This window comes from Batrachochytrium dendrobatidis (assembly GCF_000203795.2).
Source record: "Batrachochytrium dendrobatidis JAM81 unplaced genomic scaffold BATDEscaffold_3, whole genome shotgun sequence".
NCBI lineage: Eukaryota > Fungi > Chytridiomycota > Chytridiomycetes > Rhizophydiales > Batrachochytrium > Batrachochytrium dendrobatidis.
The window spans coordinates 836,437-859,703 of record NW_006281101.1 but is presented as its reverse complement, the minus strand read 5'-3'; the positions used below and the strand labels follow the sequence as shown (position 1 = coordinate 859,703).

The window sequence follows — 23,267 nt, the reverse complement described above, 5'->3', positions numbered from 1 at the left end:
ATCTAGTCCTATCGCCTTTGTCTGACCTGCTCCATCAAGCCTTGATCCCAAAAGTATCAATATCACTCTATTACCAAAGTAAGCCGAGGATTAAACCCACAGCAAAAACATGGCAGCCATGGATGACCAAAACAAAGCTGTATTCAAGCCACTATGTAGATAATCCAAAGACAAGCAGTTCCCATATCAAGGTATAGGATATAAGAACCCAATCTGGAGATGCCATAGAATAAGGCAAGACAATCAACTTGTACGCAGATCAAAGAAACACCAGTCAAGGCCAGTCGTTTATCCCCTCCAAATATTTAAAAATAAGGACCAACAGAAGTAGAAGAAAGAGTAAAGACTAGAGCCTTTACTCAAACCAACTACTACCTGATAGTCCCACACAGACACTCGAGTCCCCAGTGACTTCAAGGGGCAATTGGTGAGGCTGCGATTTGGTTTTTGGCTGCAGTCCTTGCATTTTAGCTCGCGACAGGGGAAAACAGAATACAGTTTGAAATGAATTTATAGCCATGGTTAGACGAAAGCATCGATTTAGCAAGATATTGGACTCTTGTTCATTTTAATTTACGATACAGTTTAAATGTGCCCAATAATGCTGCAGTAAATCCGGTTACAACTTGTAAACCGTCATCCACTTTATCGCCCAAATGGAACACATCTATTGAGCAAAATGCAAAGTCCATTGCCAGTTTGAGCATGGAGACCCGCTGCATAAACAGCTTGTCTTTCAGTACTTGCTGCTGCACTGGATCTGATGCAGAGTCAACCTTCCGGTGCAGTTCGAGCATGCTATGGTATCCTGCGTGTACATCAATAAAAATAGAAGCATACCAACACCGATCGGAAATGGCAGTTGTTCGTTGAAGCCATTTTTCTGGCAATTGAGGAAGAACACCCATTTTAGATAGACAGATTACATCATCGGCAATGTCGTTTAATATGCCGATCCATGCATTTAATGGAGCCATCATACGGACATGCTGATCTCCAAGCGATAGTCCCTTTGGAATTGTAAGCAATCCTTCTTTCGATAAATTCATGTGATCATTGATGGGCTCTAGCCAATGGCCAAGACGAATAATCTTTCTAGCAAGAGAAAAATGGGATGCGATTTTGGATGCTTGAGTTTGAGTAATTGAATGGGTTTTGGAGTCTTTAGAAAAATAGAGCCAAAGCAAGAGCTTTGCAGCATATTGCGCACATTTGAGAACCTTGTCCCTGCCATCATTTATTAGAAGGATCTTGCGGAACACCATGACTCGAAACAAGAGGGATTTGGAAAAGGACATTGCAGTTTGAGAAGTGCAGTTATTGGAAGCATGACTGTTGCAAGAGTGCTTATCACTTGCATTGGAATGACTATTATGATTGTTGGGATTAGCAGTGCTGCTCAAGGTTCCAGATCGAGCTCGTTGCACAACCCCCTTGCGATCATCTACTGTTGATACTAGAATGGATGATGGTGAAGGAGGCGGTCTGGCTGACGGAGATCTAGATAGTCCAGTCAGCATCAATGAATTAGATTTCAGTTCGTTGGGAATAGCAATAGGAGTAGCAGAGGCAAGCCCTCGTTGTGGGGATGTGACAGAAGCATTTGAGGATTCACTCTGCAAGACCATTATACTAGATGTTCCAATAAAGATGGTAGCAATGTTGACTGAAATATTTTGGTCTTGGAAACCATCCATCATCACATGATCCCATGCTAGGATCACTCATTTAGCACAATGCAAGATATCGGACATGGCTTAACATCAAAGCGCTGAGTGGTCTTGCAATGCCATTCCAATAGAACTGTTAAAAGACAGTCTTGCTAGATAGCTTGTGAATCTAGAAAGATCTACTCAAGTCAACTCACCCCAAAATCCCACCAATGATTCAATAACAGAATTTGTAATGAAGCTGCAAAACCCGCACTCATAAATGTTGATATGCACTGAGAACCCGCTACAGACTTGGTATAGCATGAATACTCCACTGCTTATCGGATTTCCAAGTGCAAATTATTTGATGCGGTTTTTAGCCAGAGGCTTGATTTTCTTTTAATATTTTTGGCCATTACAACCATTACATTGACTCGGACCAACTTACGTCTGCCACCTACCCTTTTTGGCCAGTTGGATTATTGGGCTAAACATTCACCACTTCTGTTTGTCTACTACTAATAAGCTTGTCTGCTTTCAATAGGCTACAACACGCATTTGCTTCATTGCTACCTGTCATAACTCGTCTATTGCAGACATTCACTGCTCATACTAGCAACCGGACACTTTTGATAGCCGTACCAACTTCTGTCTTTCCTTCAAAACAATATCAGACATTGGCTTGAATCATAGCAATCCACTCACACCAGGAGGAATAGCTACATATTGACTTTTATTTAACTCTTTCCATATCCATAAATGGCATCCACAGCGTTCGGACTGCTGTCACCACAGACTCCTGTTCGAGCTCGAACACTTTCGCAACTACAAGCCCCAATTCCATCAATTGATATCAAATGTGTATTGCCACTGAGCCCTATTGGGTTAGTAGCTGGCAACGAGCATTGCTTCAAGGCTCAAACGCATGCAGAGCCTGCTTTTGGACAATGCGATCACTCAACAAATAGGTCTAGAGATAAACCACAAGGTAATGAGGCGTTTTACAATTTCCCATATAGCAATCTTTGTGATCTAATATGAAGGTGGATGTGGATGTATGTAAATGGTTTGTGAAATGCAAAAGGTTGGATGTGTCTAGCAATAGGACACTTGCTGCTCACATTATTCAAATGTGGCTGCTGTGTCGTTTGAGCTTTGATACTTGTTGCTAGACAACTATCTAATCACCCTCTCAGTGGGTGATTTTTTGACCTTTCAGCATTTTTGTTGCAAAGTTTTTACCCTTCGTATATACTGCTTTTCGTTTTTCAAGCAACATGATCTTCCCCAAACAATTGAATGGTATTTGCACCTGCGGTTTCCTTTTATGGGAAACAACCGCGTGATGCTTACTATAGATTCGATTTGTGGAGTTCTGGACAGGTCGGACATCACTTTGAAAGTTGCTTGATATATAATTGGGGCAGTTATTTATGCCTGGTATGAATTCATCCTTCAAACATTCACCCTTCAAACATTCGCTCTATTCCTCAAAGTACAATATCCAATTGGCTGTCTGTTAATGCTCCAAGTTGCATACCGCAATTCTTTCTATTGCACCACTCTTTCATCCCCACGCAATCACGTCGATATTACAAAAACATCCATACCATTCATAAGCTCCCATCTATACTTGACTTGTTAGCATTCAACACCCCTCATCCTGATACAAAGTACCAGGTGCAAGTATATCCACTGCTCTGTACTTGTGCCAATCCACTTTATTGAGTTCAAACATTTTCGACTTTAATAGCCATATATAACTAACCCATTTTCTGGCCCTGTCTGTTCCATTATCAATCTACTTTATAAACAGACTCCACAGGTATCGCTGCTCTGTCCTTTAAAGCCACCTCCTGTACCGCCAAGATGCCATCCACTCTCTCCAGCAACACTGCTGTCAATTGTCCGCGCTCGCTTAAAAATAAAACTTCGGGTCTGCTGCAAGTATCCGCTGACGTCGTGTCCGAACCCACAACGCCAATTCTGCGCGACTTATACATCACATCCACCCCTACTGTCACTCCTGTCAGCACTACTGTCAGTGCTCCTATCTTTACTTCACTCTCTACTTTTCATCAGCCCTGGCAAAGCTTAGACTTTCATTCTACTATGTTGGTCGAGTCCAGAGATAGAACAAAAAGCCTAAACTTCTCCCTCACCTCTGGTGCCGCGCCTTCGCTAGACACGATGAGCGATGCTGACTTGGGGACCCTATCAGATCCTTGCGAATACTCTCATGATACCATTCCCACTGGTTCTGGGCCTACGAAAACTGTCGATAGCAACTATACTCACTCTGTTGATACTTTGAAAAAGACGTCCAGCTCTTTTTTTCAGACTGTTGATACTCTGGTTTATGACTATCTTCCAAACGGTTCTACTACAAACCATCCCTTTCGGGATACTCACTTGCATAGCACCAAGTCGTTTTGGCCAAAGGAAAGAGTCGCTGCCTTGTCCCCGCAACTTACAGATTTGTCTTCCGACGCAACTATCTGCTCTAGATGTTGTGGGCAGTCGAGCTGCAAATGCTCTGCTCTTAGTCCTATCAAAAGCGTTACCAGTACAACTACAAGCCATGATGTGGATCATGGCTGCGACTCCTTTTACACAAGTCCTATCGTTCAAGTAAAATCTTTGATCACTTCCATATCCCCATCTGCTGCACCACTGGTCGCATCCGCTAATCTCCCCATGGTGGTTGTGATGGATGCTGAAAAAACTGGCACTGCTCGAGTATGGAGAACACATTCTTTACCATCGCAGCACTGTTCTACTATTAGCAACAGCACATGCATGGTCAAACCAACCACAGTAGCCTTGCAACCCTATTTATCTTTTCCCCCGATCTGTGAATTGCCAAAAGCAACATCCATGTCCTACTTGGATAGTGCGACTTCAACGTTCAAACCATCCAATGACTGTCGTCGTCGTTTTCCCAAGAGCAAGCTGACGCGATCGTCTGTATTTCGTGGCTCATCAACCGCCGGCCATCTCGTTGCTATACCGTCCAGCCCCTCACTAGTCTCCGCTGTAGCATGTCCCAGCACCATGACAAAACTCACTATACTATCAAACCTATGTAGTCAGGTTCTTGCGTCTCATCCACTATCACCCACAACCAACCCTTGCTCTTCGCTAACATTAGTTGCACAATATGGCGCACCGCCCAATCCATATCTTGCTTTATCAAAAGCAAATCCCACTTTCACAAGATCATCTCCAAATGCATCAGGTGTTAAACGAGCCAATCCATTTGATCAGTTCTTTGTTCCCAAGAGATCATGCAAAGTCAATTCACTTAGACCATCCTTTTCTGAGCCATGCATCATCCAATCGAATACAGCATCATTTCCAGTGTCATCATCATCATTTTTGGCCTCGTCCATTACGCCTGATTCATCTAGAGCATCAATAGCCTACAATACATGCCATGCTGGCACATCACAAGTTCTCGAGAACAAGTCATGCCAAGATCTAAACTGAAATTTATTTCATGCCTTTTGTATCCCCTGTTTATTGCTTGGCTTTTTCATCACATTCGCTTCTTCTATTTTTCACCCAGTACGACTCTGTATTACCAAGTATATCGATTTAGATATAAAATAGTTTTTGTTTATTGATTAGCCAAGACATGTTTTTTAAAGTTTGATTGGATAGTGTTGGGTTTACAGTCGGTTGACTGATATTGTAGTAGCTGGATAACTTTTATGGAAACAACAGTTGCATGAGATGTTTTCTTGAACTGGCGCGAAAACGTATCTGATATTAAGATACAACAGAGCCTATATAAAAGAACGAATCAATATCCAATAACAAATACACAACCATTGTATATTCCGAAGCAAAAGGGTCGATACAAGATCAATACAAAAAAGTATTTTATTTCATGTAAATACGACTGTGAATTGCAAGATCAATCTTGATTGGATTCTAGCAAAAACGTCGACATTATGGACCATATACGACAGAGGAAGCCCGCATCTAGCCATACTGGGTCTAAGCAAGGTAATAGTTTTATCGAAATCCAGTGGATGATGCTCAATGGCATGACTATTTACAGACATGCATAATTAGACATTGATGGTTCCTTGAAGAAGCGAATCCTGAATCCAATAACGACGCATTATGAGTTCATGGGCCCACATGGCACTCTGCTCGCTATATTGGGACTTCCACTTACTACTGTTGGATTATTTTTGGTTTGCAACAAGGATGGATGTCCTCCGTCGTGGTTACTAGATGCATTCGTTACCTCACCAGCATCCATATCGACACTACACTTTCAAGATATCGTATGGATCGACAAAGATGCAATCCTGTGTGTTTTGGGATGGATGTTAATGCATATCGTCTTCAGCATTATTCTCCCGGGTCGTCTCGTCAAGGGAACCTTGCTTCGTACAGGCGACATACTTGATTACCGTATCAATGGGTTTGCAGCCTTGATTGCATGCACGTTGCTCACTATGGCTTCTTATGTATACGCTCGATCGACACATCTTGTATGGATTGCAGACCATGCATTGCAACTAGGGGTGGCATCAATGCTATTTTCAACGATCATGTCTCTACTTTTGTATTTAAGTTCATTTAGATCACAGAATACTCTGCTGGCTGAAGGTGGAAATTCAGGATATCCAATTTATGATTTTTGGATGGGCAGAGAGCTTAATCCGAGAATTCTAGGTGGATGGATAGATCTAAAATATATGTGTGAGCTGCGTCCAGGCCTTATAGGATGGGCCTTGCTCAATCTTGCCTTTTGTGTCAAGCAATACACTCAAATAGGCCGTACAACCAATTCTATGGTTGCCGTGGTTGTTTTTCAAGCGTATTATGTTATTGATGCACTTTGGAACGAACAAGCGATTCTTACTACGATGGATATTACCACTGATGGATTTGGATTCATGCTGGCATTCGGAGATCTTGTATGGGTGCCTTTTGTATACACATTACAAGCGAGGTATTTGTGTTTTTTCCCAGTAGATTTGTCATATCAGGCTTTAGCGGCGATAGTGGCATTGAATCTAGTTGGGTTATGGGTATTTCGAGGTGCAAACGGACAAAAGAATGCATTTAGAAGCGATCCAAACGGGAAAAGCGTAAAGCATCTCAAGTATATGCATACAAAATCTGGAAGCAAACTATTACTGTCTGGCTGGTGGGGATGTGCACGCAAAATCAACTACACAGGTAATATATATTGCAACACTATCACATCAGACTCGGATTGTTTATAAACGGATCATGTAAGCTCAAGTATAAACATGATTTTAATGGAATGCATCTAGGAGATTGGCTAATGGCGCTTGCATGGTGTCTTCCCTGTGGGTTTGACACACCGATCCCATACTTTTATGCAATCTATTTTGCTATATTGCTGATCCATCGTGCACATCGCGACGAGTCTAAATGCCGAGCCAAGTATGGATCTGATTGGGATGAATACCGCAAAAAAGTGCGATACTTGTTTATTCCATACGTTTGGTAAATCTCTTGGATTGATATTATGACAGATTTGAGTAATAAACAGTGTCAGAAGTTGATGTTCATCACGTGAGTTTTTCGTGTCAACAAAACTTGAATTTAAAATTGCACTTGACCATCAAGACAGTTGCTGGATGGAGTCATTACTGAAGCTACTACACAGTTCATTGTCCAATGACACCCAGTCTCGTTTAAATCCCGTTTCCAACGCAGTGGTTTCTGCTGATCCACTTGCTTCTGAAGCTTGCGTTAAAACCCAACATCCTTTAGTGATTCTTCCTCCATATTCTCAGCTACAGTCTCTTTTCTTAAGCTCGACCTTGCTTGAAGCCGTTTCTGCTGTCTACTTTATCAATACTTCTGCTGTTCCTGATATTCTATCCATGATTGCCTCTTATGTTATTCCTCCAAACGTTCTTTTGGTTCTGTATGCTCTAGATGATGCTGAAGGCTCTCTATGCGGATGGCAGATCCCTTCTTCTGTTGATGATGGCAGACTCTGGCCCAATACGGACGGGTTTCCTCGTCGATTAGTTATTTTGTCAGTTCCATCTCGCTCTTCAAAGACTGCTGATAATGTAAGTTTAGTTGCTCGGAGCACTTGCCGATTTTATCTTGTAAATCTCTGCATTAGCGTATCGCATTGACAGCGTACTAACTATTGTTTTATGCCATCCCTTATCTCGGCTATTGTTTAACAACTCCCATGCATTTGAAACAGTTGATTCATCAACATATTCTTGACTTTCATAGTAAACTTGCTGCCCATGTAACTTTTATTGTCATGACTGATGCTCGTAGCAAGAATGTTGTGTCCAGAAGCATTACAGATCGCACTATTATTCAGCCCACTTTTGCTTCTGGATCTATGATTGCTGAACCTGTATTGAATGGTATTGGTAGTGTGAAGTCATTTCCGCCTAATCCATTTGAAAACATTGTAGTGCATTTCATTGCTTCTTCACTTTCATTTCCAATCTTGGCCACTCAGAAGGCTGCTTTGGATGCTGCTGTAGCTGCAGAAAAAACCATAGTTCCTACTGTACCTGAAACTACTCCGATAAACAATAGTGGTGATATGGCTGTAGATGAAACGGCTGCTTTGATTGCCGAACCACCAGTTGTGGATGTAACTCCTCCAATTAAACCTGCACCTACAGCCACTTTTACTCCAGATCCTGCCTTGGCTCCTGCATTTGAAGAAATTTTGTCTTGGTATCTACATGGTCTTACTGTACTGGGTGGAGTATCACAGAAACAAGCCATTGATATTGATGACTTTAGTGTATGCATTGGCTATACAGATTCCATCCCTTCTCCAAGCTTTTATCACCATCTTTTAAACCTCATGGTGATGGATGGTGTATTGCATTTTGCACGAGCACAGGCCTGGAAGGGTGTAGGAAAGCGTGTCTATGTCCTTGATCCGGATAGACTGCGTGCTAGATCGGCTCAACTCAAGCGGGGTGATACATCCAAAATGGTAATTTCTTCCAAAAAAAAGCGAGATGATCAATCCAATAAAGTTACTGCTACCGGTAACAAGCGTGGCAGGGCGGACAATTCCGCTTCTCGCGTCACAGCTATACGACCTAAACTCAATGATGATTGGGTTGCTACATCTGTAGATGGAAAGGGAAATTCACGCGTGGATGATGGTGCAGCATTGCCCAAAATTGCAAAGTCATCTGCTACATCTACTGTATCTGGCACTCATATCCCCATCAAGGTTGAGCCGAATGAGGAGTATGTGGGTATGACTCCTCTTGATCGACTTGTTGCATTTTCAAAGAAAGTTTTCCCACAGAGTGCTGAACCCATGTATACCATGACTGAGTCTCCTGAGGGATGGGAGGGTACTTTGGTGGTTGCTGGAGAGTATAACTATACCACAAAAAGCAAATTTCCCACCAAAGAAGCGGCTTGTGAAAACGTTGCCAACTCTGCATACTCTGATTTGCGACACTTGGGTTTGCGCAGTGTGGTTGAAGACGTTACTATGGCCGGCAATGATACTGATAAAGATCATAATGCTGATCAATGTGATGATGCCCAACCCACTCAATTTTCAGTCGATGTAAATGGTGATCATGTTACTACATCTTCAACCAACAATCGCATCTATGCTCCTATGTTGGCTTCGCACACCAACAAACACAAGATTCCTATTAGCTGGAAGTTTGTTCAAAATCCCGAAACTGGGCTATTCCGTGGTATTGTTTCTGTCAATCATATCGAGTACACCTCTGTTGATGAATGGATCAAGCATCCCGATGCTAAAGAAGATGCTTCCAAGGTACATTCATTGATTTTATTGTATTGGTGCAGAGCACAGATACTGATTTTATTGAAACTTGCTTGTCCATCTTTGCATAGGTTGCTTGTTTAGCTATGAATATTCGCAAAGCACAACCTTCTCAAGCTGAAGCCGCTGCTGCTGCACTTCTTAAAACCACATCTGGCACTGCAACTACTGACCAAGGCAGTACGCATCCCAAACAATCGCGACAAAATGCTTCTGCAAAGGCTTCCTCCAAGCCAGCTCGTGAAAATCCGTGCAGTCAACTCAACGATCTTTGCCAGAAAAAAGGCTACAAAATGGCACTTGAGTTTCCCAGTAATACTGCTGGAAATATTGTATGCACAGTGACCATCAGCACCGCTTCTGAGCAGCTTGTGTTTACTTCAAAATCTCATGGAAAGAGAGGCGATGCAAAAATAGAAGCTGCTTCATTAGCCATTGCTAATTTGACTGGTCTGCCAGTTGTAGTACCTACTATGCCTTCATCTGAATCTGGTGTAGGTGCTGAGGAGCAGGCGGATGTGGATGAAGCGAACTGTGAATTAGATGATGCAGAAGAGGAGCAGGAAGTGAGTGGAGATGCATCAAGCACTAAACCTGCTGCACCCGCTACAAATGCATCAGCAAAACCAGCACATGCAGGAAACTTTAAAAATAAGTTGAATTCACCACGTCGTGCTCCACAATCTTCATTTCAGAGGGGGGGTGCTAGAGGACGAGCACAAAATCGACCTCAGCAACAATTACCTCGTTTGCAGCATCAGAATCAACAGAGACAATACCAATCTCAACAGCGGTATGGACAGAACCAACGAGGCAACTATCCTCAGCAGCAGAGGTCCTATTCCAATCAGCAAAACGGTATGTCCAGAAATAGAGGTGGTGGTAGTAATGGAATGGGACGAGGTGGTAGTAACATGGGACGAGGTGGTGGTGGGATGGGACGAGGTGGACTGAAAGGGATGGCTGGCATGGGCCATAACATGGGCGGTGGTATGGGCAACAGCATGGGAAATCCAATGGGAAATCTCATGATTGGTAATATGGGTGCAGGTGGTATGCCAGCCCAAGATCCACAAGCCGCGTTCTATAATGCTCAGATGATGGCATATCAGATGCAACAACAGCAGATGAATGCCGGTCTTTCTTCAAACCATATGCAGCAGATGGGTGCTGGAAATATGTCCAGAACATCCACCTTGCCACATATGACTCAGCAGTCTGCATCTCAGCAGCCCCAACGTGTCCAATCCTCTATTTCAATTCCCATGTCTAATCCAGCTGGGATGGGAATGGCTTCTATGGGAATGCAGTCCATGTCATATTCACCTTCAACCATGAATCAAACTGCCTATGCACAAGCATATCAAACTCCTGCTCAGCAGACAAATCCTCAACAAATGGCTGCAAACTACTATGGATGGCAAGCACCAGCTCCCACAATGCCATATTCTATGAGTCAACCTCCTCGGCCACCGTCATCATAAACTGGCTTTTGAAACCCTATGTTTATTTGTAGTTTTTTGAAGTGGAATCCAGGTTTATTTTCTGTCAACTAGTACTGCTATTGCAAACTTGACCATTTTTGAATTACAAGTTTAAAAATAAATGATCTTCATTTAAACCCAAGAACGTGTTTCTTTTACTATTGATCCAATTAAACTAATTAAAGTTGTCTTGTAGTTTCTCCAATTTCAAAAAAACACATTTGCCAAATCGCCATTCCAATCATTACACACCGAATACTTTTTATATTACTAAAGCCAAATACTATATGCAATGTCAAATTGTGTAACTAGACAGCCACTTCAATTTCCATTGATAGTACCAATAGAGTCCAACACTGTGACAGAACTCCATAGTTCAGATACCAAACTAGATAAATTAGCTCAAAAAAGGCTCGTTCGAGTGATATCGCATCCAAATCCATCTAGCCTTTCGGTACCAAATGTTTATAAACCAACCCAGCTCAATCTACAACGGCCGTATCATGGTAAGCCATTTCAAAACAATAGTCAGCAAGCAGAGTGTGTATCTTTTTCACCAAGCCATACAGACCCTCCACATCGTCATGTATCTACAACGCGCCAAATGCACTTGAATTTTGCAGCCAAATCAAATACTCCTAGACAAGATTCAAACCAACATTTACACACTGTATTACGCATCAGCCCAATTGAACAAACGTCAATACCTCACACACTTGAGTCACGTAGGGTGTCAAGCCTTTTCACTCATTTAATTGAATCCATCCCACAATCTGAGCGAGAAGAACTAAAGCGACGTGTTGGGATTCCACTTATCATGAAAACGGACGATCTCTACACCGAGTTGAATACTTTAGAAAGCATTTACCACGACTATGCAACCGAAACTGAATCAGTACGTATTGATCCTAAAGGTATACATCTCATTTTATTGTAAAATAGCAACACACCCATCAAGATAACGGGTTGAATTTAGGTAGTGCCGTTGAATGCATCACGACATTTTGCAGAATCGGTGCTTCAGCAACGGATATTGATGATCATTCATCGTATGCGATTGAATATGGGACTGAATTCGTCCAGTAGATCTGGTAGTCGTCAACATCAAGTACGGTCCATATCTACATCACCATGTCTATCCACCGACCAGGAGTTTGATGAATTAGTGGAAACCATCCGGTAAACGTTCATGTTTATTATTCCAAGCGTGTATATAGTGTAACGGTTTGAAATACAATGGTTATTAGTGAGGCACTTGAACAAGAGCAACAGGATTTAATCGATTCTTTGGATCGTATATATATGCAAATCGATATGGAACGAAGTGTACGAGAAACGTGAGTCAATGGATTGATGTAAAATTCCACATCAATGTACTCCAGTATATGCGACTCTTGTATAACAACTTGCAACCCTTATTTTAATACGACTCTTGGTTTGGATTTTAGAACCATGCAAATGGGACTTTGTAAAAACAAATCAATGTTTGAACTCAAAAACAATGTCGATGCTGTCGAGGTAAGCCTAGTACAACCTGTTTTTAGTAGCAGGGTGTATATCACGTTTAAACTTTATTTTACGGAGCTACAGTAGTAAACAACACGCTGATGTTTGAAGACAGTGCAGACCTTTTTAACATTATTGTAAATTGTATGCATGTCAAGGCAAAACATCTTGAATTGGATACCCACCTTTCCGTAATTCCAATCAGTGATACCAAGTTACCAATCAAGTGGATAAAGAAGCGAAAAGATACCCAATCAAACCCTCTCCAAGACAATGATCAACCTATGTTTCGGTGCAATAGTGACCAAAACTCAAGTTTCCAATCCAAACCAGATACATCCATTGAAGTGCTGGATTTGTTGGACGAAATGGAAAAATTAGAATCTGCATTTGTATTACCAACCCTACCGTATGTGACACCTATCACTACGGATCCAACAAAACAGTTTCAATCGTGTAATCCAGCATTGAAATCCGTATCAGATGGTTCATCGTCTTTGGTATCTGACCTGACAAGTCATCCATCAATTGGGTTGCATCTTGGCGAGTCTTGTTCACAACATCAAAAATCGATTTCAAATATCGATCAACTAGCTAGTAATCTCCCACTTGAGCAAAAACAGTTTGGAAACCATTCACAGTTGTTATCCACACATGGATCGCCTTTAAAGCCAGCCCCTCCACCCTTACCAAAACCTCCAGCTCACCCAATGCATCATATTAGTCCCTCAAGGCGAAATATGATACGTCCACAAGCACCCACATCTTTAACAAAAACACATTAAAAGTCGGCTTAATCCACATTATGTCGTAAAGACATCCAGATATAAATGGGTAATGTTTAGAAATAAAGAATTCAAATGACTTTAATGCTTGAAAAATACATTTGTAAAATGTATCCAGCTTGACAGGTTTAATCAAATTCATTGCCTTGAATCTCAATCGCACGACCCTCCTTGTTGCGCCATACATGATTCAGAGTCGGTAAAGTCAGATCATGACATCCATATATTTTGATACGCTGCAGATGCGTTGCATTTTTCATGATTTTTTCAAAAATAGTATCACTCATGCATCTGGATAATATACATGCAACAGGCATTCAACAGAATACAAACAATGGTCAATAAAACTGTTGTTTTAAATATCAGCTCGTAACAACTGCTTACCGAATCCATGATACATCCAAATCAACCAATTGGGTACAGTTGTCTGCAACGGCTTGCATGGCCTTTTCAGTCAATTCGTCCAGCCCATTCATACCTAGATGTTTCAAGGTATTTGCAGCTTGATTCACCAATGCAAAAACCACATCATCATTAAAAAGCACATTTCGATTGAAATTCAAATGAACTAGTCCAGTGGAAGATTCCGTAGATAGGTGTGTCAAGGCATGCACCATTCCTTTAGATGTAATGGAAGGACAGTCGCTAAGAGATAGCGATTCAAGACATTTGCACGTTTCAGATATAAAAGCGACTACATTGTCATCCAATAAGTCGTGTCTAAATGCATGGGTGTGTACAGCGAATTGTAATCAGCTATCAAAGGTTATATGCAATGACTAATGAAGCTCAGTAAAGTTGGTATGCAAACAAGAAAGTTACCCATTGAGTGCCAAAATTCTCAGTTGACTACCGATAGTGCAGATCAGCTCAGAAATGCATTCGGGTGATACTCCTTCACTGAGATTGTTTAATTCAAGATGCTCGAGACATTTCATTTTTGAAATGGTCGAGATTGCATCATTGCCGAGTCGTACACATGCTGTAAGGCTTAGCAGCCTTAGATGAGTGGCAGATTCCAATAGCGTAATCAGCGACAGATTTGTCAGTTTCGCAGCATTTTCAAGAGTCAACTCTTGCAGCGTTGAGCCAAGACCAGAAAATAAACTTGAAAAGCCAAAGTCGGAGGGAATAAAACAGCCTTTGAGAACCAATGAAGATAGCTGATTGCAGCTTGCTCCAATTTCTTCGAGCACCTTGTTGGTAATACGGCCACATACAGACAAATTAAGTGTTTTCACATTGGGACAAAGATACGCAATCGATTGCAATCCATTTTCATCCAAACCTGTATTGAGTGCAGTATTTAAAAAATAGGACACAAAGCAAACGACTAGATCCAAAAATCAAACACTTACGTGTACAATCAAATAGTTCAACTATATCTTCTTCTGGACCTAAAAATAGCTGAACAGTATGGTTTGTCAACTGTCTCTGTTTGCTAATGATTTTGGAGATTTTGCATTTGGTAGAATATGGGATATCTCCCAACTGCTCAACGTCCTCGATCAGGTTTGCAATCAACTGCAGTATTAAACAAGTTAGAATGAAATCATGGTACGATTAGAATAGTGCATTTTATCAGAATTACCTTGATACACATGTCACGTAGAGATAGCATGATGGTTTGGGCTTCGCCACCAATGGATAGACTTTCCAGTTTCTTTTTTTTAATTTGGATTTTAGACATGCGTTTTCCAGATTGGACATGGAGTCCGATGCAGGCATCACAAAGCCCTTGTTCCTTTTTAGTGACATTCAGACTTGGCAGATACCGACGCTGGCATCGTGTGCAAAACAGGATTTCTGGAGTTGGTTTTTGATCCATATTGTACGGTGCAGCTATAGGCTCAGATCGTCGTTTTGAATGGGCAGATCTGCTACTGGCATAAAAGGTTTCATCCGCTTCATCATTACTGTCATCAGCCTTTCCTCTTTTCCGCTTCTTGGCTGCGGATGCTTTCTTTTTAGAAGCGGTTGATAATAACGGAGTAGGATTTACTTGTATGGTGACAGTTGATGGCGCAGACTGATCAGTGCTGGTTTCTAAAGCGACTGCTTGAGGGTTACTTTCTGTGTTGGTCGTATCAGAAGGCTCGCTGCCAGACTGAATAGCAGTGGGTTCAGCAGCTGCATCAGGTGCTTGATCGGGCTCTACTGGTCGCACAACTCTTCTGGGAGCAACAATTCCCCGCTCTCTCAAGAAGCTAATAGATTGAAAGTTGAAGACACATGCCAATCAGTCATTGCAACCAGTACAATATTGAGTCTGCTATGAAACATGCAGACAAGGTGATCATGGCAACATGTGTCTTGAAATGAACACTAATACTTGCCTGGATAATGCAGATGAAGGACCTCGAACCCGATTGGACATGACGAAAAGTAATCAAAAGAGTCGATTGCACAATCGAATAGAATTCTGTAAAGCAGACAATGCTTAGTGCTTTATTAGCAATTCAATGGCTGACAATCTAAAAATTGTCGAGAAATTCAAGCTGTTGTCGGACTCGAAATTGTCTTGAATTTCTACAAAATATTCTTATTACATAAAATCAAAAGCATGATTATAGTCATTGACTTGCAGTCTTGACTACTTCCTTGTATAAGGCTTTAATGGATTTACAGTATTATGAAATAACAAGGATTGAGATATTGATTTTATTATTGAATAGTCTGTAATCTCAATGACTGATCAGATGTACGGTTGTTAAAGATCAGGTACGAGTAAGTTGACAAGTCTTTTAAAGATTTACATTGAAAGTGGAAACTCAAACACAAGTTCAGAATCAGTTCGCTGATACTTGCTCTTATCATCATTACAATCCGTATTTGTTTTATACCGCTCGACCTCTACAAAAGTTGCATGATTATCATGATCAACAAGAATAATAGTGTGTGTACGAGTAGCATATTGGCCTCTTGCAAGCTGACTGCAATGGACGCAGATGGGTGATAAACACGATTCCAGATTGTAGTCAAACATATTGGGTGGAAGTTGATCGTATGGGCAAGCTTCTGAATTAGACAGCACTACTAAAAGTCGTTGAACCAGATCTTGCTTATCAGTAGCCTAAACCCAACATCATTGTGACCATATGAAACTTAGTATCACTGTACTCTATACATACACTACAAGTACACACATCAATGCACCTCATCCAAAGCCTTGGTAAACAGCTGCTTGCCATGAATAACTTTGGGCCATGTTTCTTTTGTATCAGACATAAGAATACCGTTGGAAATTCCATAAAGTTGGGTAGATGCCAGATGCTGTATCGGCTTATCCGATCGATTTCCAACATACCACATCTTCCCACCCACTTGACCTAAAACTAGATTGAATCCATTGTATTCTTCTAGCTGGTTGGATAGCTTTTGAACGTAGAGACTTGGGTCAGATGAGGTGGTGCTAGTTTCCTTTTCATTGACTGGATGGCTTTCAAGAAGATAGTCACGCACCAACAGTCCTCGAGACTTTGCAGTTTGGCATCGACTCGAAGGCGGTTCTCGAAAATTGGTAATAAACGCAAATCGGCCTTGCTGGGTCATGCCTATCCAAGTGCCATGGGATGGGTCAGACAAAGTCATGCAGGGAGTTGAATGGGCTGGTAGGCTTGCTGAGGAGGATAAGGTTTCCTCTTTACTATCAGGATCCTTGCTTGTTGGCAAGTCGGATCTATGCTGTTTGTAAGAGTCATCTGTGCCAGCAAGAACATAGGGTGCTATATCCCAAAACTTGGCTCGACTTGTCGGTCTATCTAGATACTCATCTCTATTGGCTGCAACGACTAGCTTGTATTTGGGGTGGTCTTGCACAAAAAAGACAATACACATGACTATTGTATTCTAACAAGGATCGTGTTGATGTCAAGTCTGCAAAGTACAGATCGTCACACTCTGGAATATAGATTTACAACTCTGTTGTTCACAGGCACACTTGCATTGATCAAGAGTATTTTTAAAGTGATGGAATAACTGAAATAAACTTTTTAATCGCTTGATTTTCAATCATGATATAAACATTGATAGCCAACCAGAGTATGACAGTCACCGGTATATTCCAAATATTAGACCGGCAAGCAAATACAATGGTTTAAATGACCCAAAAATCAATGACTAATCGAAACCATTGGAATGTAAAAAGAAATTCCCATGGCAGGCAAAAATGGGTTGAATAGTTAGAACTGCTGCCCTAAATCTTGAACATGCTATTGAATGGAGTGGTCTGGGAAAGTGCTGAACGACTTCAAGACGTGAATGATCATAGTCCCAGCAAAAAGTGCAATGCTTGCAGTTTACTTTTCAGGAGTGGTTAGCCAGGAGTGATGAAGAACCTGCTCTATAGTGTATCGTTTCTTTGCATCCACTTGTAGCATGCAATGAATGAGATCTATCAATGCAGCACTGCGCTTGAATCGGGGATGACGAAAGGACGCTGTAAGGATATCTTCAGTTGTGCGAAATGGAAAGCAGGAGAAGGACATGGTGTAGAGCAGTATGCCTGTGCACCAGACATCTACTTCTGGTCCTCTAAATGCCTCTCCTCGAATACCTTCAGGGGGTATCGAGTAGGCAGTTCCACGAAACTTTTCAAAATAATCCCGAGGATGAGAGGGTATTGTTTGCGCAGCCCCAAAGTCAATTAGCTTTACATGAAGGTTTTCATCGATAACAATCTAGATGTTGAAGGGTCAAATAGCAAAGCAAAATGAGTTTATCCAAATACTCTTTTCTAAACAGTAACAGCCATCATTGCAAGCAACTTACATTCTCATCTTTGATGTCATTATGAACAATATTGTTTTGATGTAGGTAGCAGACGGCCTGGGCAACTTGAAGGAAAATATGACGGATCTTGCGTTCTGCAAAAAAAGGGTTGTTTTCAATGTACTCGAACAGATCGAGAGACGAGTGTCGAGTATGTTGTCGAGCGGTGATTGAAAGTTGAGAGTGAGGTGCAGGAGATACAAAAGAAGTGGGTGGTATATGTGGTTGAAAGTAGGGAATATCTATGGCAGGAGGTGTAGTCTGCGCAATCAGAGGCGATGCAACATCTGCAGTATATGTGGGAGTAGTTGGGCAATGTTGGAATGGATTGGTAGAATGGCGATGCTGGCGATAAGTCATTGAAGAAGGTTCAATGTCGGGTTGTATGTGGCTGTTTTTCCATTGTGTGCCATGCATCTCCATGATCAAATAGCAATACTAGTATAAATAAGCAGACATGAAGTCAATCAGTAATCATGAATATAAAGAATCAAAACCATAGTGTTCTACTATGAAATACCTTTGCATCTTCGAAAATATCCAAAAACTGAATGACATTTGGATGAGAGATACGCCTGAGAAGAAAGGCCTCAAGAGGAATAAACCCAATCGAACGATCTCGCTTCCAACTGGTGACTGGAATACGATTCTATCAACACAGACAATGCAAGCACAATTGATTAGTATTTTATCTGTGTATACATATGGTCGGATATATACTTGAATTCAGCGAATTGCAGATATCCAAGAGATACAAAGTAAGCGGTTTAGATTGAATAGCACGTTAGATGGTTACCTTGTAAAGAAACTTGACAGCAACTTGCTCGCCATCTTCGATACGTTCAGCAACCATAACAAAACCAGTGGCCCCATGTCCCAACTCTCCTATCAAAGAGTATCTTTCCAAAAATTCTGGGAGTAGGTGGTATCCACTAAGTTCAATCTCGGCAATGGACGAAGTAGTCTGAGAGCGCTGTTGGTGGGAATGTTGGTGCAAGGGAGATCGAGCGGGAATATTGAGTGGTTGTATTAGACAATCAGTTTCATGAAGCAATGCAGCTTCATCTTGTGCTGATGGGACCTGGATTTGTAGTTTTTCCTTGGGTTGATTACGTGCTAACCCATCAGCAAGAGTAGATGTGGGACTAGACAAACTTTTTTTGACTGCATCTGATTGGACGGTAGTCGTGACAGACAGACAGGCACCATCAAACGATGCTGGAGTAGTTAGACTCTGCGCACAGATGGTCTTGGTAGATGTGGTTCGTACAGTTTCTATCTTTGCACCAAAAGCCGCATCATTACTACTAGATGCAACTGTCGGATGCGTGTATTGGGCTTGAGCAGATATAGATTCGGCTGATGCATTGGTCAGTAGGATAAGGGGTGAAGGATCATCGGGTGATATGGAAGACATGAGTTTTGGCACAGATGCAATGCAATCTGGATGGGATAATCGACGGATAAGTATATGCTTGTCCTTTCCATGAAGCAATGTCTGTTCGGCAGCATGGTGATTAGAGCAACTATCTGGTAAGCAGTTGGTAGTTTTCATGATGGGTGTTGGATTCAAAGCTTCACCTGGAACATGGCAAGTGGAGAATACCATGGACGGTTGAGCCAGATGTGCACTTGCTGCAGGTCCTAACAACAGATCCACAATATTCAAGCCCAAGTTGCCTGCCCAAGACCGTCGTTTACTAGCATCTCTGTTCATATGCAACTGCTGTGGTTGAGCTTGAGGATGTGGATGTTCTGCCGACAAGTGGTGTATGGTCTGAGTCTGTGAATACTTGACAGACGATGACCGCAAGTGTGTTTCATCAGCCATCTGTTGTTTCTGCGATTGCAGTTGAGCACTGATATCTGAATGCATTGCAATGCTCCCACAGCTCATTGTAGCAGTATTGGATGTTGATTGTGCAGAAGTAGAAGCTGGAACAGAGTTGCTGCTTGCTGTAGAATTGGCTGTCGTGGATGCAGTCATCATAGCAACCAGACGAGCAAGCGGTGCAGTCATTATCAGTCTAGCAATGACAATGAGCCTGACAGTTTAGGAAACTTTTTTATTTCAGGCTTGTGTCAGGTTTGGATTCTCAGTTTACAAAATGTTTTGGCAAGAACACAAGCAATTCGCTTGTGGTTTTTAACTAGACCGAATCTTAACTTTATTTGTTGGCAAGCCATTATTTAAAGTGTCTTGAATAGTCCAACTGCACTCGACCCATCTGTTCTAATAAATACATTTCTTTTACATCAAACTGTTAGCATCTAAAGTGGGTGATTCACACAACGCACTCTTGTTGGACTACATCTACCTTTTGGTTGCTTCAATAACAACCACTGGATGCATTTGTTTGGGAGTTATGGCAGACACTTCAATAGGCATACTGGTCAATGTAGTTGCTTTAAATAGTCGATGTGCTCGGATTGCTGCTTGCAAGATCAATCCACTTGCATCCTTTGGAGGACATTTTCCTCTTGCTAACAAAAGTGGATTCAGTGTATGACATGGTTTAGATGAATCAAAATACAATCAGATCAATACCAAACCATCAGCAATTCACAAGCGAATACATGGACTTGTAGAACTCACTTTGTACCACCAGTCCTTGTGAATCTGTTACTACTACCGTGGTATTCGAGGTTTCAAGAATGCTATTTGAATTAAACAGCTCATGTTAAATGTATTTCTCTGGCTGATTGAAAGAACTCTAGTCTGCCATCCATCAAACAAAACACAAGAAAAACCAAGGTATACTTGCACTTCATTGACAACTTGGTCGACGCCTGCCACCAGTTCATCCATAGAATTGCTTTAGAAGATAATCGGGAACAAATCTGCTAATCTATTCAATTGAGTTTCTTGCAAAACCAAGTGTTTGACAGACTGTGCAATGCTGTGAATATAATGCAACTTAAACTGAGCTTACAAGATTATATTTGCAAGTTTGTTCATCCAAAATTTGTAGTCATGTGGATTCTGGTGACGAGCAGAAATCCAAAAAATAAAAACTTTGAATTGAAATAGCATGGATCAACGAGTGGTTGGTATTCTTGGTGGTGGCCAGTTGGGCAGGTTGGTCTATTATGATTTAAATGCATGAATACACAATATGAATTCTCAATCAAGTCTGGTTTTATTAATACAGACTTTTGTTTTGAATTCAATATATGTTGTGGTGCAATTAGAATGCTCACTGAAGCAGCCAACAGACTCAATGTTCAAGTAGCCATTCTGGATGAAGAAAACAGTCCTGCTACTCAAATCAGTACTTCTCCAAGACATATTCAAGGCAGTTTTAAAGATCCAATCAAGATTGCTCAACTGGCAGCTGTTTCTCAAGTCCTGACGGTTGAAATCGAACATGTTGATGCACTTTCACTTGAGCAGATCCAGACCAAAACTGGAGTTGTTGTTCATCCATCTCCTGATACTATAAGAATAATTCAGGACAAGTATGTACAAAAAAAATACTTGACTGAACATGCTCCCACAGTGCCCATTGCTCCATTCAGAGAAGTCGTGGCTGGTTCTGAGCTAGATTCAATTCTGGAAGCTGCCATGGAGTTTGAATATCCTATGATGTTGAAATCAAAAACATTGGCTTATGATGGTCGTGGAAACAAAGTGATTAAAAATGCTGATGAGATTCAAATCGCCATTGACGCTTTGGGCGGTGGTGCCAGCAAAGGTGGGCCTGGATTGTATGTGGAAAAGTGGGTGTCGTTTGTTCGTGAGCTTGCTGTGATGGTCGCTCGTAGCACCACGGGTGAGATCTCGAGCTATCCTTGTGTCGAAACGGTCCAGTCCAACAATATTTGCCACTTGGTGATTGCTCCTGCGCAGATCGATGGACGAATTGCTGCCAAAGCTAGATTTATTGCAGAAGATGCTGTCGCTGCTTTGAATGGTGCTGGCATCTATGGCGTTGAAATGTTTTTGCTAAGTGACGGTAAGCTGCATTGTTGCCCTATTAGTTTATTTTCAATTTTTAGATCCACTTGTTGGTCTGGTTGATTGCTAATTATTCAACTTATATAATATGTATTTTTATTTTCATGATATAGACTCACTGTCATTTAATGAGATTGCTCCTCGCCCACACAATTCTGGTCACTATACTATTGAAGCATGCCACACTTCACAGTTTGAACAGCATCTACGTTGTATTTTGGGGATGCCTCTTGGATCTCCAGCACTCAAGGTTTCTGCATCAATCATGATCAATATTATTGGAACAGGCTCAGGCGATGCTGCGTTGAAGGAAACTTTAGAGGCATGTCAAACTTCGCTTGCTATTCCAGGAGCTACAGTTCATCTTTATGGAAAATCAGGAGTTCGAAAAGGCCGTAAAATGGGTCATATTACTCTTATTGGCGAAACCATGTCTGATGTGATTGCCAACACCAAAGATATTTTGAAGCGTGTTCCAGGATCTGTTGCCTCGGATCTTTCTGTAGACGACTCAGAGTCCCGACTGTGGGAAAAGGCTAGTCCGCTTGTTGGCGTTATTATGGGCTCAGACAGCGATCTTCCTGCTATGCGTGCAGCTGCATTAATCCTTAAAGGGTTTGGTGTGCCATTTGAGCTGACTATTGTCTCGGCCCATCGTACACCTGATCGTATGATGGAGTATGCAAAAAGTGCTCATGAACGAGGATTGAAGATTATTATTGCCGCTGCAGGTGGTGCTGCACATCTTCCTGGCATGGTTGCAGCCATCACGCCGTTGCCTGTGATTGGCGTCCCCATTTCTCTCAAAGTCCTCGATGGCGTCGACTCACTCCACTCGATTGTTCAAATGCCGGTGCGTGTACATTGACATTTTATTTTCATGATGATGAAATAGCTGCTAACATTGTCTTTTCTTTTGACTTTTCAAATTCCTATTTATTAGCGAGGTGTTCCTGTTGCCACGGTAGCAATTAACAATTCCACCAATGCTGCTCTGCTTGCTATTCGTATTCTTGGTGCACATATGCCAAGCTACCTTGCACAACTTCAAGAATACTCGAAACTTCAAGAGGAAGAAGTGCTCAACAAGGTCAATAGACTTGCCGAGGTGGGATGGGAAGACTATCACGTTTAAACTTATAGAGAATGGACGAGCATGAGCAAAACATAGTTTGGCTGTATGTTTACAAGCATGACTTTATACACATGTCACACTCATGCAACCAGATCACAATTTTACATTTCCAACTCTTGAATGAATTCCATTTATTCTACATTATGCTTTTATTTGCAGGGTAACGACAAAAGTAG

At 41.6% G+C, this 23,267-nt stretch overlaps 9 protein-coding genes across 9 annotated transcripts; 5 read left to right on the top strand and 4 right to left on the bottom strand.

Moving 5' to 3' along the window:
* Positions 1-542: 542 nt before the first annotated feature.
* BATDEDRAFT_36714 (uncharacterized protein) lies at positions 543-1,625 on the bottom strand. Its single transcript, XM_006677409.1, has one exon. It carries the CDS (start codon positions 1,518-1,520, stop codon positions 564-566), a length of 957 nt encoding a protein of 318 aa, XP_006677472.1. The 5' UTR covers positions 1,521-1,625; the 3' UTR covers positions 543-563.
* A 450-nt stretch (positions 1,626-2,075) lies between these two features.
* BATDEDRAFT_34597 (uncharacterized protein) lies at positions 2,076-5,280 on the top strand. The gene is made up of 2 exons (XM_006677357.1): positions 2,076-2,640; positions 3,469-5,280. The coding sequence occupies exons 1-2, from the start codon at positions 2,412-2,414 to the stop codon at positions 5,139-5,141; spliced, it is 1,902 nt and encodes a 633-aa protein (XP_006677420.1). The 5' UTR covers positions 2,076-2,411; the 3' UTR covers positions 5,142-5,280.
* Positions 5,281-5,782: 502 nt separating this feature from the next.
* On the top strand, positions 5,783-7,152 carry BATDEDRAFT_10216 (uncharacterized protein; the record flags this gene model as incomplete). Its single annotated transcript, XM_006677094.1, has 2 exons — positions 5,783-6,854; positions 6,953-7,152. Coding segments are annotated over 2 exons (1,272 nt in total), but the record flags the coding sequence as incomplete, so codon positions are not given.
* Positions 7,153-10,328: 3,176 nt separating this feature from the next.
* BATDEDRAFT_36712 (uncharacterized protein) lies at positions 10,329-11,077 on the top strand. The gene has a single exon (XM_006677408.1). The coding sequence runs from the start codon at positions 10,347-10,349 to the stop codon at positions 10,935-10,937; it is 591 nt and encodes a 196-aa protein (XP_006677471.1). The 5' UTR covers positions 10,329-10,346; the 3' UTR covers positions 10,938-11,077.
* A 152-nt stretch (positions 11,078-11,229) lies between these two features.
* On the top strand, positions 11,230-13,228 carry BATDEDRAFT_87120 (uncharacterized protein; the record flags this gene model as incomplete). The annotated part of the gene is made up of 5 exons (XM_006677585.1): positions 11,230-11,851; positions 11,948-12,116; positions 12,185-12,274; positions 12,386-12,455; positions 12,602-13,228. The coding sequence occupies 5 exons, from the start codon at positions 11,230-11,232 to the stop codon at positions 13,226-13,228; spliced, it is 1,578 nt and encodes a 525-aa protein (XP_006677648.1).
* A 59-nt stretch (positions 13,229-13,287) lies between these two features.
* Positions 13,288-17,065, bottom strand: BATDEDRAFT_34595 (uncharacterized protein; the record flags this gene model as incomplete). Its single annotated transcript, XM_006677356.1, has 7 exons — positions 13,288-13,519; positions 13,613-13,948; positions 14,051-14,516; positions 14,587-14,752; positions 14,820-15,435; positions 15,985-16,301; positions 16,385-17,065. The coding sequence occupies 7 exons, from the start codon at positions 17,063-17,065 to the stop codon at positions 13,357-13,359; spliced, it is 2,745 nt and encodes a 914-aa protein (XP_006677419.1). The 3' UTR covers positions 13,288-13,356.
* Positions 17,066-17,205: 140 nt separating this feature from the next.
* On the bottom strand, positions 17,206-20,044 carry BATDEDRAFT_34594 (uncharacterized protein). The gene is made up of 4 exons (XM_006677355.1): positions 18,795-20,044; positions 18,519-18,647; positions 17,999-18,436; positions 17,206-17,907 (listed from the first exon to the last, which is right to left on the bottom strand). The coding sequence occupies exons 1-4, from the start codon at positions 20,016-20,018 to the stop codon at positions 17,527-17,529; spliced, it is 2,172 nt and encodes a 723-aa protein (XP_006677418.1). The 5' UTR covers positions 20,019-20,044; the 3' UTR covers positions 17,206-17,526.
* Positions 20,045-20,188: 144 nt separating this feature from the next.
* BATDEDRAFT_23466 (uncharacterized protein) lies at positions 20,189-20,807 on the bottom strand (the record flags this gene model as incomplete). The annotated part of the gene is made up of 4 exons (XM_006677229.1): positions 20,189-20,231; positions 20,317-20,482; positions 20,595-20,673; positions 20,760-20,807. 4 exons carry the CDS (start codon positions 20,805-20,807, stop codon positions 20,189-20,191), a joined length of 336 nt encoding a protein of 111 aa, XP_006677292.1.
* Positions 20,808-21,030: 223 nt separating this feature from the next.
* Positions 21,031-23,229, top strand: BATDEDRAFT_19000 (phosphoribosylaminoimidazole carboxylase ADE2; the record flags this gene model as incomplete). The annotated part of the gene is made up of 5 exons (XM_006677135.1): positions 21,031-21,077; positions 21,191-21,954; positions 22,070-22,458; positions 22,492-22,809; positions 22,900-23,229. 5 exons carry the CDS (start codon positions 21,031-21,033, stop codon positions 23,089-23,091), a joined length of 1,710 nt encoding a protein of 569 aa, XP_006677198.1. The 3' UTR covers positions 23,092-23,229.
* Positions 23,230-23,267: the final 38 nt, after the last annotated feature.